At 52.5% G+C, this 15128-nt stretch overlaps 4 protein-coding genes across 4 annotated transcripts; 2 read left to right on the top strand and 2 right to left on the bottom strand.

Annotated features, from left to right (window-relative positions):
* N7532_010721 (GTP-Rho binding exocyst subunit SEC3) lies at positions 1-4583 on the bottom strand (the record flags this gene model as incomplete). The annotated part of the gene is made up of 4 exons (XM_056623212.1): positions 1-925; positions 982-2093; positions 2148-4213; positions 4418-4583. 4 exons carry the CDS (start codon positions 4581-4583, stop codon positions 1-3), a joined length of 4269 nt encoding a protein of 1422 aa, XP_056470628.1.
* A 741-nt stretch (positions 4584-5324) lies between these two features.
* Positions 5325-6625, top strand: N7532_010720 (nucleolar and coiled-body phosphoprotein 1 family protein; the record flags this gene model as incomplete). The annotated part of the gene is made up of 3 exons (XM_056623211.1): positions 5325-5363; positions 5435-5947; positions 6134-6625. The coding sequence occupies 3 exons, from the start codon at positions 5325-5327 to the stop codon at positions 6623-6625; spliced, it is 1044 nt and encodes a 347-aa protein (XP_056470627.1).
* A 454-nt stretch (positions 6626-7079) lies between these two features.
* On the bottom strand, positions 7080-8903 carry N7532_010719 (F-box protein; the record flags this gene model as incomplete). The annotated part of the gene is made up of 2 exons (XM_056623210.1): positions 7080-7773; positions 7828-8903. The coding sequence occupies 2 exons, from the start codon at positions 8901-8903 to the stop codon at positions 7080-7082; spliced, it is 1770 nt and encodes a 589-aa protein (XP_056470626.1).
* Positions 8904-9369: 466 nt separating this feature from the next.
* N7532_010718 (putative plasma membrane phosphate transporter Pho87) lies at positions 9370-14429 on the top strand (the record flags this gene model as incomplete). The annotated part of the gene is made up of 7 exons (XM_056623209.1): positions 9370-9693; positions 9762-10091; positions 10327-10537; positions 11072-11624; positions 11836-13033; positions 13097-14219; positions 14284-14429. 7 exons carry the CDS (start codon positions 9370-9372, stop codon positions 14427-14429), a joined length of 3885 nt encoding a protein of 1294 aa, XP_056470625.1.
* Between the last annotated feature and the right edge of the window lie 699 nt (positions 14430-15128).

The raw sequence follows: 15128 nt of genomic DNA, 5'->3' as shown, positions 1-15128 counted from the left end.
TCATTTCCGGAACATCGTTGCGGTGTCCTCCTTGCGCCACTCCAGCTCTAGCTGCCCGTCGTAGACCGTATCGATGATGCGCCGGGTCCGCTCCCACGCATCCTCATAACGGCCCTCGCATTCCCGCAACACCTTCAGCACCAGACTGCGGCTCAGCCCAGGGTCGTCCGCGTCGCCAAAATGCTTCTCTACCCGCTTCTTGAGCATTTCGATGCCACGCTTCACTTCCTTGGCGTCGTACGACGAAAGAACCTTCTTGGCAACGGCCCGCGAGTGGCTGGTGCGCGAGGCGACATCCGCCGCATTGCCATTCGCCTGCAAGGTTTCAATGGAGGCGATAAAGTCCAGCAGCTTGCCCAGAGGGCGGTGGATGACCGCATCAAGATACAGCTTCATGTGCTCCGCGAAATCCTGGTGCGCCCGGTCCACCCACCGTTGAAGCACAGGCAGGTTGTGCACGTCAACCTCTTCGGCGTAGTGGTTCATGTTCTCAATGAGCAGAATGTGGTAGTTGAGTATCTCCTTGTCCTCGGGGTCTCCCGCGCTGGCAGCGACACCGGGTGGCTGGCCGGGAGCTTCCTTGGCGATGAACTTGAGTGACTCCCACATCGCCCGGTTGATGCGGTCGTAGGCATCGTTCACGGCGATACGAATGTCGCAGAATTCGCCAGATGGTTGGGCCAGCATGTTTTCAACAGCAGTGGAAAAGTGGGGGAAGACGCGCATGAAGGAGATGACGCCCTTTCTCTTGTTGATCTTGACCTTGGTGTCTTCAATGCCGCGAATTTGATCATCAACAAATCGGTTGAAAAGACCCATGAGACGCGAGTGCATCTTCTGGAGAGCATGGATAATGAATTCTTGATTAGTGTCGTCGAGATCAGCCATAGCCGTCTCGATGGCAAACAAGATGCCAATTCCTTGCCTAAAGAGTTGTTAGCAGAAGCTCATGAAAAGTAGATGACAAACTGTGCAACTTACATAGGGTCGGCTTGGAGAGCCCAGTCCACCATGCTTTGGACATCGTTTGGCCAGAAGGAATAAACCTCATCCATGATGTGCTCAACCCTCTTTGCCATCCCCCGGTCGGGGTCATGCGACTGCTTGGTAGAGAAATCAGGGCATTGTCGGTTTTCAGGAGCAGCGGACGCAATAAGGTCTGAGTATTCCGCGGTGGCGAGAGAATCAAGGTGGAAGAATTGAACAATAAAGTTCTGCTCTTCGGTGATCATGTTCAGCGTCTCGCGCAGCGATCCAGCAAATGCCTCGCAGGGCTCAACCTTGCCATTGGTAGGAGCCTTCTTCTCGCCAGACCCAAGACGTAGACCGGCCGCAGCTCGCACGGTCTTGCCTCGTCGGACAGTCAGCTTTCGAGCGGCCATAGTAATGCCCTCGCCTTCCTTCTCCTTCTCTTGGTGGGTGAACAGAAGTTCTTGCTCATCACCAGTGGGTTTGCGAGCCGTTCTCCGCCAAGCCAAGCCGTTATCACGGAACTCATTTTGGTACGATGACTTGGATTGCTGTTCGTACAGATGGAGGAGCCCTTGCCACTCCGATGTGCTCACTTCTCGGGCAAAAAGCATGAGCGGGCTGAACATCCAGATCTCACCGCGTCCTGCTTGTCGAGCTGAGTTATCCAACTTCAGGGGATCCTTGGAGGCAGAAGACATGGCCTCGGTCCGCTTCTGTTCAGCCATCTTGAAGGCCAGAGACATGAATTGCTTCAAGCGCTGCAAGAACATCAACGCCATAGAGCGGTACTCTTCCTTCTTGTCCTTGATCGCCCGCATCTGTCCAATTTCGGTATTGGCGTAAACTCCAACGCTAGCATCGGCCTGTCGCCGCTTGTTTTGTCCAATATCAGCATCGATCATGAGCATGGCCTTGTACAGCGTCGACAATGCATTTTCAGTGTCTTTCAAGCCGTCCAGGTTACTCAGCGAGGCTTCCTTTAGGGGACGCATTTCATTCGCGGAAATGGAGAGAGTCTTGAGGAGATTCTGCAGTTCGCTCTGGAGCAGTTTCTGGTTGGCAGTCTGCACCTGCAAACCTTGGGACTGTGCTTCGATATACGACACATCCTCGTTGAGAGTCTGTGGACGTTCTATTAGAACTTGGATCATCCTAAAGTCCGAGGAATAACTTACGTTGAGTTCGTGGGAGTAAAGAGTCAACAGCCCGTCCAACTCCTCACACTCTTCAATGGTTTTGTCAATGAGGACCGCTAACTGCTCAACCTTGCCCTCTTGCTGTTCGAGATTTCCCAGCCAGCTGGTCGCTTCGACGCGGCCAATTTCACGACGCACGTCTGCTTCCAAATCCTCAATCTTCTGCTCATCGCCTAACCGTCCGTTCCAGCCAAGATCAGTTAGGATGTCGTCGAAGTCAACACCTCGTCCATCAAGGACAGCAACCTCAATACCGAGTGCTTGGCAGTACTTAAGGGTATGGTCTTCGCGACGTCTGCGGCGACGGCCCTGAGCTGCCGGGGACGGGGTTCTTGGCCTAGTTTCCACCCGGCCAGTTTCATACAATGAATCTTTAGACTCTTCAGGTCTGGGAAGATGAAGCACTGGAGCCTCTTGGACCACGTGCTCTGTGACCTCGACTGTCGGCGTTTCAATTTCAACCTTTAGAGAGGGCTCCACAGATGTTGGAGCTGGTGTTGGTTCTGATGGTGGCAACGATTTCTCTGTGTCATCGTCCACGGGGCTCTTCGGGGCGTCGTTGGCAGACCGAGAGAGGAATGGAGCTGGGACAACACCAGTGATACCATCTGGCTCAGGGCCCGGTTGACCCTGTTGCTGCTTCTTTGCCGCAGCAAGAAGTCGCTCACCAGCTCCCCCAGGCCGAGGTTTGAAAGCACCATGCATGTTAGCAGCTGTCCGGAAAGCCCCAGCAATATCTTTGGCCGACTTCTTTTTAATCATAGGGCCTAAACCAGGACGGTGTGCCTCATCATCATCACCTCCCTTGTCAAGAGAAGCTGTGGATGGCGGCTCTGTCGGCGTTTCTGCAGCTGGTGCCGGTGCCGATGCTGCCGCTGGTGGTTCATCAGCTGCAACCACAACAGCAGCCACTGCCGGGTCTACAAGTGGTGGTGAGGAGGATGTTTCTGCTTCTGAAACCGGCGCTGGCTTCTGTTCATCTGCCAACGTCATAAAGGACACGTCTTCTGATACACTTTGTGGTGGCCCAGGTTGGGTTTGTTGTTCCAAGGTCGGTCCTTTATCATTGGTTTCGCGGTACGGTGACCTCTGGCCAATGCTGCTGCCCGGGCTAGATGCCATAGCCCGCGTTTCGCCGGTTAATGAGCCAGGAGTGGTAGGCCGCAGTCCATCCGAACTGGGTTTAGGATCAAGCTGTTGTTTCGCTTCCAAGGTCTGACCCGGTTGGCCACTCCGAGATGAAGATGGTCGCTGTTCATCTTGCAAGCTAGGACGAGCCATCTCATCTGCATAGAAAAATGACTTCGGTTCCGCTCGCTGGGGCGGAACCATAGGTGGAGGATTCTGCGGTGGTCCAAATGGAGAGGGCGCTGGTGGTCTGGTTCCTGTAGAAGGGCGCGGCATTTGATCGCGGCTTTTCTGTGGTCGAAGAGACGGCTCCTCGGACGGTTTCCGTCTAATTTCGCGGGGTCCATCACGGCTAGGATCACGATTGCTATAAGAGGAAGGTGGCTGCTGTGGAGGAACAACGTCTGGCGAAGGACCAGGGCCACCTCGGTGTGGCGGGGGTGCCGGAGACCCTGATGGACCAGTACCGACGAGAAGCTGGCGCTCCCTGTCGTCGAACCCGATAAGATTTGGAACTTTACCACCAGTGTATTTCTTGTAAATCTTCACCAGGCTGCCGATAAAGAACTCCTTTTCCTTCGAAGTCCGGGCATGCCAGTAATAGGGCTTTCCAACAGTAACCACGAACCCAAGAGCACCGGCCCATTCTTTGTGTTGCTGTTCGACAGGTGACTTTGGAACAAATGCGGTATAGGATTGAATCGCGGACAAGTCATCCAGCATCCACGTTTTTCCAATCGAGAAGGACCCATCATTATTTTCGCGGGCTTTGTGCATTCGAACTCTGCCTGACTTTCGGACCGAGACTATAATAACTCGAGCCTTTTTGTTTTCGGGTGCCGAGTTTGGCGGGGCAGGGGTAGAAGGATGCGAGCTGTCCTCTGTGATTCGAACATGGGTAATGTAGGACTCGGTCACTAGAGGCACGATAACGATCAGTCGTTGTTTGAGAGTAATTGGGATTCTGCTTGAACTGCGGTGAAGTCGTAAGGGCAATGCGAGAGCTTTGGGTTATTTGGGCGCTCCAACACGTCACCAGCGCCATAGGTCGCCATCACCTAGTGTGGGCAAGGGGTTGTCCCCTCTTGGAGATACAGGAGGTGCTCGCAACTGTCACGTACATGTTCCATCGGCATCTTTCTTCGAGTAACAGCTCTGGATAATCCGCTTCTTCTCGTCTTCGAACTTCTCGGCTCGGGACATGGCATCGGCCATGCCATTGCGAGGGTCGCCCCCGCGTCGTGGCTCAGCGGGAGGTGGCGGACGGGGACGATTTGAACCGTTCATTGTAGTATCCTCTCCGAAGTATGAGACACCAAGATCAGTTGTGGAATCCGGGGGATCAAGGGGACATGATCAGGCAGCTGAGATCGGCCACCCGGGGAACTGTCGAGCGCACGATGTCCACGCCGGAATTGACGTCGGATGAATGGCGAATCGGGCGCACCTTTCTGGAGCGGTAGATGAGAAGACGGGAGAAGACAAGGTCGATCCAATGCCAAGTGGGAGGTGTGGACATTGAATTATCTCATCTGTTTGGGGTTGCGGGCAGGGCGGAGAGAGCTCATGGGAGCGGGTTATCGAATTGATCCGGCTGCAACGGCCCGCCATTTGATGTCATGTCCGAGGAGCTCTTGTCTTAAATTCACATTGATTTTCAGAGCAGCTCTGCAAAATGTTTCACTTTTTGAGACTACGCAATTAACATACGCTTCCTTGTCAGTGGTTCGTTCTTCGCTTCTGCGTAACTTACGCAGAAGGCGTTGCTGCCTGAGGCTTTAATAGTACCCGAGCTCCGGGTCCATTCTCGGGACACGTGATACGCTATACTGCTTTAGAATATCCAATCACCAGGTGTGCTCCACACACCGCCTTTGGTATACTTTTTTTTTTCTTTTGTTCCTGGGAAGGCTCGACTCGGAATTCTAAACAGCCAATTTTACTCCACCTTCACTCTTTCGCATCTTGGTCTTTCTCGGCTTTCCTTGACTTGTTTCGAGGATTCTTGAAATTTCTTCGCCATTGACCATGGGCAAGAACGCTGTTAAGAAGGCTGCGGCCAAGAAGGTGAGTTTGAATTTTCTCCAGTACTCACTTCATGGCCGACGAAATCCAAACTAATCATGGTGATTCAATAGGCCGATGCTTCCAAACCCGACGTTTCCCCTCAGCTGCTTTCTGCTGTTGCGGCGTTCCTCGCCAACAATGGTTTCTCCGGTGCAAGTGAGGCTTTCTCTAAGGACTTGAAGAAGGCTGGCAAGACGGCTGATGCTAAGAACGCTCCGTCTCTGCTGGAATTGTTCAAGTCTTGGGACAAGGCTTCCGAGAATATGGATTCTTCCAGCTCGAACTCTAGCGACAGCTCCGACAGCGACAGCGACAGCTCCAGTTCTAGTGACAGCGACTCGGATGTGGAGATGAAGGACCAGAAGTCGATCCGCTCTTCTTCTCCTTCCTCATCTTCCTCCAGCTCCGACAGTGACGCCGATGATGAGGATGAGGACGATGCGGCCCCCGTTCCCTCTCCCGCCGCAAAGAAGCCTACCGGTGTGAAGCGCAAGGCCGAATCTAGCAGCGAGTCTTCCTCCGACTCGAGCTCTGATTCTACTTCTGATAGCGATGCTCCCAAAGCTAAAAAGGCTAAGAAGGCTGTATCCTCCAGTAGTGATTCTTCTTCCTCCGAGTCTAGCTCCTCATCTGATTCTGATTCTGGCTCTGATTCCGACTCCGGTTCCGACTCCGACTCTTCGAGCTCCAGCAGTTCTAGCTCCAGCTCCAGCAGCAGCGGTAGCGGCAGCAGCGACTCCAGCTCCGATTCCTCTTCTGACTCCTCTGAGTCGGAGAAGGAGACTACCAAAAAGGCCGATTCTAAGGCCCTGAAGAAGGCAGTCAAGACTCCCCTTCCCGAGTCTTCCAGCTCTAGCGACTCCAGCTCCGATGACAGCAGCTCGGACGGCAGCAAGGCTGGGGGTGTTTCGGTTGCTGCTGGTCCCAGCTCGGACACCAGCGCCACTGTCTCCGCGGATGAGCCCGCTAACAACTCTGGTCAAACTTCTTCCAATGCCAGCCCTGCCCCCGGTAATGTCCCGGCAAAGAAGAAGCACACTGGTGCTCGCCCCACCCCTCTCGCCCTGTTGAGCCAGCAGGACAACAGCCACCTTCCTTCCAATGATTACATTTCGTATGATTACGCCGATCGTGCGTACGCCGATCTGTCGGTCACTCGCGGAAAGGGCTTCACCAAGGAGAAAAACAAGAAGAAGCGTGGCTCCTACCGCGGTGGATTCATTGACTTGTCCGGTGGCAAGTCTTTCAAGTTCGATGACTAGATACCCATTTTTTCATGTATCTGTCCTTGCCAACTGCCACGATACATATTACTCTTGGCTTGGCTTCTGCCTTGAATTAAGCAACAGCTTTTGATTCATTTGAGCCATGTTTTACGCTTTCACCCAATGGGTTTGCATGTTTGCTATCATGGCTCCACCGGGATTCAATTGCTGTGCCTTGTTACTATCACCTGGATGCTCGTCATCCCCCATTTACACAGCACGGCGCTTATGGAGCTACGGATGTTTTATTACGAGAATTGCTTTTCCAATGATGTTTGTTTGCTTTAAAGAATACCAAAAAGTTTCATACTATTTTTCCAAATACTATCAATTTTCACCTGCCGTAAAACTAATGTTTGGTTAAATGGTTTGTCTATGCGTCTAATTCTCAGACCTGTTTACAACTCCAGAACGAAATATACATGAATGCCAGGGTTTACACCATTTTACTTCAATAGTGCCTTCTCCACGCCCCGGGCTTTGCGAGAGGCTCCCAGCGTCGATCCCATCCAGTCACCACCTCGTTTGCCCGGTCATTTGGCATGAGATGCCAGTATCCATGCTGCGTTCTCAATTTGGAAGTGGTAGTAAAATCATCCTGGGCTGGCCGTTCATAGCCTGCTATCCTGAAGACTTGATCTTCCGCAACCGCGACCCCGGATTGCCCTGTCTGGATTCCCAAATCTAGGTTACGTTCGTACCATTCTTTCGCTGGGCCAGTCAAGTCGTCTGTCGAGGCAAAGTCTAGCCGAGCTACACCATCCACAATGCCGGTGTATACAGTCGGGGAGGACGGCGATGGGGTGGACATGGTATAAATTGGGCCGCGATAAGGCTGCTGGCCTCGTCTGCGGGGATGAGGAATGTGGCGTGTAATATCAGGCGGCAGGTTGGCGGAGAGGAACATGGAGAAGTCCTTGCTTGGTCGGTCATCTCTTTTGGGATTTGGTGAAGGTGGCGTCTGCGCATCGAGGTAGCTGTAAGTGCTCCCCATGCGCAGATCGAAAATCTTCACCAAGCCGTCACCGCTGGATCCGGCTAAGAAATGGTCATTTCCAAATGGATGAACACAATACATGATGTTCATATCGGTTGTATCTCTATATGTTGATTCGTAAGACCTAGGGGAGCGAAGGTCGTGAAGTCTAGGGCAGGGTCAGCACTTTCAATATCAACGAATCACTACGAATGCAACATACCTAATGGTCCGATCGCCCCATGCAGCAAGGAATGCATCGCCTGGGGAATCAATATGTTGATGTATTTCGTTTAATGATGCGATCGAGGTCACGCCAGCGTGAATGCGATTGACTCGCTCTTGTAAATCCAGGGAATGAACGGCAATTTCCCGGTCCAGGCAAACACCGTCAGGCAAAATTGTCGAGATCGTAAGAGAATTCTCAATTTCACCGGTGGCGACTGCAACTCTCGATGGAGACAGCAATTTCGAGTGTCGACTTCGTGCTAGAGTGCTTGTTTCATTGCGGATCCAAGCAAATGCCTCCACCTCGTCCTCGGTGGTAGCCGTGTTGTAAAACGCTATAGATCCATCATCAAAGTGGGCTGCAAGTGTCGAGTTGGTGCCCCGACTGATGTCTGTCCTATCGAGCTCGAGTCCTTTCGTCTTGAATTTTTGTTTGTACTCGTGGCTCGCTTGGTTGGGAGAAATGGCGAGGTGGATTATGTCGCTTCTCCTCCGACCAAAAATCAAATGCTCTGTGTCGCCATCTTTGTTCTGCTCTGGCTGCAAAAGATGCACACCGCAGATATCCTCGTAGCTGCTCACATCTTCCATGTCATTGAATAGCATCCAATTTTCATGTTGGTGCGCCCCAGACTGTTTGACCCGTATCGCAAGCTGGTGGGCGGCGCCCCACGCTAGGACTTCCTTCCTATCAGCCCAAGCAGCACCATTCCAGATTTCGTATGAGTCAATGGCGGGTCTGTAGCCCAGCGTGGGATTGTCGCGTCGAGTCACCTCTTGACAGCCAATCCGAGTGACATTCTTGGGCAAAACAACAAACCGGCCGATGACACCGAGTCGGTCGAGGGCACGCGACCGCGAGGTGAGGGCGCACGCTGCATCTTTCCAGAAAGAAGGTGTGGGAGTACACGGAAATCTGCTGTGCACCAGTGCTCGGAAAAGCCTGTATTCGTCTGCAGCAATGATTTTATACAGTCGGCGACAGGTTTGGGCCAGGCACGTCACAGCGTTGGCGGTCGGCAAATATATTGCGACATGATATATAATCTCAGAGGGCAATTCTGAGAGCATAGCGAAGGAGTAGCTGCTGGCTACTACTGTGTAGTTTTGTCGCTCAAATGCTCCTTTGTTTTCAACAATGATCTCATTGACGGCCTTTTACATGCATGATTGTGTCCATTGTCATGGCGGTGTTGTGACTCAGAATTTCATTCAGCCCTCCGATTGTTCGTGTAAGCGGGACGATCGTGGAGAACAGTTCGAAGGAGCCGCATTCGACAAGACCATTCCATAGAATCGGCCGACACCGGCACAGGCGAAAGAGTCAAACAACCAATTTGGAGAGAATGACTGTTGTATATGTACAATTACGTTAAGCCGACGTTGGCCATAGTGCGCAACCTTGTTTCCCGCAACTGAAGTCATTTCTCAGCAGATGACTAAGCGCCGGAAAATTGCTGACCGCGCTCCATCGCCATCCAGCTGCAGACCCTCGCATCTCTACACACTCGGTCATTGCTCGAGGTTGTCGCGCACAATGCCTCCCCGCCTCAATCTATTCACAGCCCGCAAGGCGGCTGCGGCTCTCCGCCAGCCTACCGTCTCCTCCATTACCGCACGCAACGTCGCTGGACCGCTCCGATTCCGCGCCGAGCAGTCCGCTCCCGTCCAAAAAAGATGGAGTTCCTCCAAGGATGACAAGAAGGTCAACCCGATCGACGAGCAGAAGTTCCCGACGCAGGACCCTCTGCCCCATGTCAGCCAAGAGGCCGCTGAAGTCGACAGGATTATGAGCAAGGAGAAGAGCTGTGATGGACAACCGACCGCGCCTGAGCTGGAGCAAGGCTCCCCGGTCTCGGAGGTAAGCAGCAAACCCGGGAGAATCCTTCTTTCTGAAGCAATGTGTTGACTCTTGAGTGTTATGATTAGATCCTTTCGCGCGACAAGGAGGCCATGAAGCACATGCCCAAGGTTATGCAGGACCAATTCAAGAAGAACAAGCGTTCGTTTTCGACCTCCGCCCGCAGCCATACGCCCGATATGCACAGCTCGCAAGCAAACGACGAGGCGTCTGCTGCCATGCTTGCTAGCATGATCCAAGGTGTGGAGGAGCAGGCTTCCGAGCGGATCCCGGGGCTCAAGTTCGGGAAACCCGAGGCGCCGCGGGGCACCATAAACTTTCGCAAGCGCTACGATACGATGCAGGACCAGTTCACCAAGATGCTGATGCAAGATGGCAAGCTGGCCCGCGCCCAAAAGGTACAACAGATCATTTTGAATGGCCCGAAAACCGTTTTCTCGAATTTCAGACTGACACCCAGGCTCTTCAGAACATGTCCATTATCCTGGACCAACTCCGCACTTCTTCTCCCCCTAACATCAACCCCCGCCGTCCTCTCATCGGCGCTCCCCCGCTCCTCAACTCCCTCTCGATCCCGTTCTCTACCTTACCTTGATTGTCGACTCCGTGGCTCCTCTTTTCCGCATTCGTCAGCAGAAGGGTATTGCTGGTGGTGGTACTGCCGTGCAGGTCCCCCACCCCCTGACCCTTCGTCAGCGCCGTCGCACTGCTATTAAATGGATCATTGATGGTTCAGAGAAGCGCCGCGATGCCCAGCTGGCTCACCGCGTTGCGAATGAGCTGATTGCTATCGCTGAAGGTCGTAGCGGTGTGTGGGACCGGAGAGATGGACAGCACAAGATTGGTATCTCCGGTCGTGCTAACTTGGGACTTGCGCCTCGTCGCCGGTAATAGGTAATAAAATCATTATGGTTTATTTGGTTTTATTTGGTGCGCATCTTTTCTGAGCAACCTTTCAGCATTGTATATGTAGTATTAGTCTGATCATATAGGATCATTTCACTTCATTTCATAATAGAACGCACAGGGTATCATCCTATGTATTCATCTTCACTTATATGTTCTATGTTATCTGGTATATAATTACTAGTAAATCGTTGTATTTGCGCATGGTCTACTAGTTCTCCACGACGAAGCTGTCTGGCTGCGGGTGCTTTATATAGCGATGGGCTGATAGGCCACCCGTGTGATGACTCAGCACCGCCTATTCCCGATCGGGTATGCAACGGTTCCTGAAGTCATCGCGGAAAAGAATGTCACCTCGCCAACAGGGGCAATGCTCGTATCCAGCTGGTCTATCGGAAAATAATAGAAGACGACGTCTTGGCGAACGCGTCTGCGATAAGCCGTGCACACCACTTTTCAACCTGACCATCAGTGCAACCCACGAAGCCGGCCCAGCTGACCACCCACTATCTGCCTCGCCCCGCAACACCTCCTCATTTCCTCGATCGGACCCCTCTCCTCTCATCTGCGCAATTGCTCGCTCTTGGCCGATTCCCATCCGGCCCTCCAACGACGGTGGCTCCCTCCCCGGGTCACGAATCCTTCGAGCTCGCCGATTTCAACACCGCAACCGGATCAGTAGCAGGAGCTTCTCGTACAGCATCTGCGCGCACACAACGATCACAACGTGCTTCGCGGCCGCTTAAGCCAGCTGTCAATTCACAATCACTTGCGGGATTTCGACCCCGGCCCGACAGAGACTGGGAGAAGACTGTTGCCTCCGACCAGCGCCCGCGGGCTCCCCGCTCTTCTCGACTTAGGTTCTGGGCTGAAGCCCTTCGACGCCGGGCTCACCTCGCTGGCCGCGGACAGGCGGACGTTGACCCCGAGACCGCTGCCAAAATGAAATTTTCGCACAGCATCCAGTTCAATGCGGTGCCAGATTGGAGCTCGAATTATATCGCGTATAGCAATCTCAAGAAATTGTGAGTGGAGATTCCCTTTCTCTTATCGTCTGGTAGATTTGGTCGTTGCCTTCTTCTAGTGGCATGGCGTTGTCATCTCTGGGGTACTTTGTTTGATATAGATTTGAGGCGGGTGCCACATCGCACAGGATAGGCTTGGCGTGCTGCATGATTTCTGCGCGTTGCTTTTGACTTACCGTTCCTGTGGCTAATGTGTCGACTCCCGTCCTAGGATCTATACCCTTGAGAAACAAGTGAACCGCCCCGATGAGCCAACTGCTCCCGATGTCGAGTCCGCTCCGCTGCTATCCGGTTCACAAGTGCATAACCCGGATGGTATCTTCAAGCACGCCCTCGATGCGGAACTGGATAAGATCTGTACCTTCTTCCAGTCGAAACAAGAAGAGATATTCGAACTAACAAACGAGTTGATGCACGATGCGACGTCCTATATATCGGAGACTGATGGCGTCAACATGGACCCTGTGAGCGAGAGTGTGGTCAAGGCACGAACCATGAGTACCAACTCCCGGCCCGGAACTGGCTATGGCCAAAAACTGCGCCGGCAGTCCAGCGCTGCAAGTGAGGACGCTGATGACAGTGACGACGAACACTACCCACCAGTGCTCAATTCACGCAACAGATTGATGCAGTCGACCGATGAAGAGACCACAACGGAAGATCGCGCCGCTGACTTGGCGGACTCTGCTTTCTTTGGGCTGGGAAGCAGTCGAGGGCCCCAGGACTCCGACTTGAGTGACCAAGCTTTCCTCGATCTATATAACACTGGAGTCTCGTTGAAGAAACGTCTAGTCGAGGCTTACGTTTCTCTATGCGGGCTTCGATCATTCATCGAGCTGAACAAGACTGGTTTCTCAAAAGCTTTGAAGAAGTATGACAAGACACTGTTTAGGAGCATGCGTCGAGAATATCTCAATTCAGTCGTCGCGCCAGCATTGCCGTTCACCGAGTCCACTATGGCAGCCGTGGACAGCAATATTGACAAGGTGGAAGGCGCGTATGCCGACATCGTCACCAAAGGTAGTCGAGCCTTGGCTAGCCGGGAATTGCGCCTTCACCTCCGTGAGCATGTTGTCTGGGAGCGAAACACGGTTTGGCGTGAGATGATCGAGATCGAACGTCGTGCACAGGCTGCCAATGTGGGTATCCGGCACACTCTTCTGGGAGGCGATGAAGATCCAGCCACGGCGCGACGCCAGGGTGACAAGCAGGAGATTCACACAAAGGAAATTGGTACTCCTCTGGGACGCATTCAATTTCCCTTGTGGCTTTGCAGTCTGAGCTTCGGCACTCTGATATTCAGTATTGCCATCTTCGGTGCTTTGCTTGCCACTCCATTGATGGAGACTCCAGAACAACAGAACTGTCTTGCAATGCTGGTACTTGTCAGCATTCTGTGGGCCACAGAGGTAAGTGTTTCAGAACTTCGAGAATACAGCCACTGTTTAATTTACTTACACATATTGTGATAGGCAATTCCTCTGTTCGTCACTTCGCTTCTCATTCCATTCTTGGTCGTTGTTCTGGGTATCATGCGGTCCGAAGCCAAGCCGCACAAACGACTTGGTCCGAAAGAAGCTGTCGGCCAGGTATTTTCGGCCATGTGGACTCCCGTTATCATGCTTCTCCTTGGCGGCTTCACCATTGCGGCGGCTCTGTCCAAGTACGATATTGCCCGACGCATGGCCATGTTCGTTCTCAGCAAAGCTGGCTCCAAGCCCAAGATCGTCCTATTGACCAACATGTTCGTGAGTATGTTCCTGAGCATGTGGATCAGTAACGTGGCATCCCCTGTGCTCTGCTACTCCATCATCCAGCCCTTGCTGCGCAATCTGTCACCGGATTCGAACTTTGCGAAGGCGCTTGTACTCGGAATTGCTCTTGCGGCCAACGTCGGTGGAGCTGCGTCGCCAATTGCATCCCCGCAAAACATCATTGCTTTGCAAAACATGTACCCCAGCATCAGTTGGGGTACCTGGTTCTTCGTCTCGCTGCCTATTTGTATCATATCCATTCTGTTGATTTGGGGCTTGCTCCTGGCGACCTTCCACCCGGGACGCAACACCACCATCATTCCCATGCGTCCCGTCAAGGATCGGTTCACCGGAATACAGTACTTCATCAGCGCTGTGACTGTCGGCACTATTATTCTTTGGTGTGTGAGTCACCAGCTTGAACATGTCTTTGGTGATATGGGCGTCATCGCTATCATTCCTCTCGTGCTGTTCTTCGGAACTGGAATTCTGAACAAAGAGGATTTCAATAACTTCCTGTGGACAATCATCATTCTTGCCGCGGGTGGCCTGTGTCTCGGGAAGGCCGTCACTTCGTCCGGTCTGCTTCATACCATTGCTGGAAGCATCACCGACCGCGTCGAACATCTCAGTCTGTATAGCGTGCTTCTCGTGTTTTCTGCACTAATTCTCGTGATTGCGACCTTCATCTCGCACACGGTCGCCGCCTTAATCATCCTACCTCTCGTCCGCCAGATCGGCGTCAACATGGAGAACCCTCACCCTAATTTGCTGGTGATGGCAAGTGCATTGATGTGCTCCGTTGCCATGGCGCTCCCAACGAGCGGATTCCCAAATATGAGTGCGTGCCCCCTTGCATATCACGACCTTTTCACCCACTATTATACTGACTCGTTCTTCCACAGCTGCCATCATGACTGAAGTCCCGACAACCGGTCAACGATACCTTCAAGTCCGCCACTTCCTCACTCGCGGTACCCCGTCGAGTCTGATGGCGTTTGTGGTGATTGTGACCATCGGTTACGGCTTGATGTATATCGCGGGACTTTAGAAAAAGTCCTAGGAATACGAACTACGGTCCTGTACGATCCGTTCGAGAAACACGCGCATTAACCGCGAAGATGAATATTAAAAGAGCAAAAATGGTCTTTGTGCTTGAGTCATTTGAGCGACTTGTTACTTATACTGTTTCTGTTGCCACGGCGTACGCCTTCCAGTTCCACTGACATAGATTGGCCGGTGGAAAATGTTCCTCCGAATGTGATGCACATATAGCATACCTCGAGTGAGGCACAATGAACATACATCGCGATATAATTCCGAAGTAGATGTTAGCCTGGCGACTAGTACCTCTACGGTAGTTATGCATCGTGTTTTGCAGGTAGTCACACGGTCCCACCTACTCATACGCATGATAGGATAGGCACGTCAGGCGTAGCGTTACACGGCACGGCAACAGTCCGGATCGACACGTCCCAACAATCATTGCTCTTGAGATAACACTTGCGAACTAAAGTATTCTGCACTTTATTTACGATCGTCTAAATCTATTCGATGAGCGAAACAGGCAAGTACGAGTCTTCATTGACCCTGCCGAGGAAACTATACGAAAGCACAATTATACTGTACACACAGTCAAGACCAGACACCGGAACCCTGGGGACAAAGGCGCCAAGTCAAATCTAGGGAAAAGCAAGGCCTAGATGAAACAAAAAGAAGAGAGACATGTCGCAATCATAAATAACGAAAC

Source organism: Penicillium argentinense (genome assembly GCF_028826775.1).
Source record: "Penicillium argentinense strain IBT 30761 chromosome Unknown utg000010l_segment0_segment0, whole genome shotgun sequence".
Taxonomy (NCBI): Eukaryota; Fungi; Ascomycota; class Eurotiomycetes; order Eurotiales; family Aspergillaceae; genus Penicillium; species Penicillium argentinense.
The sequence above is the reverse complement of the archived record's forward strand: the minus strand, read 5'-3'. Positions and strand labels throughout refer to the sequence as shown.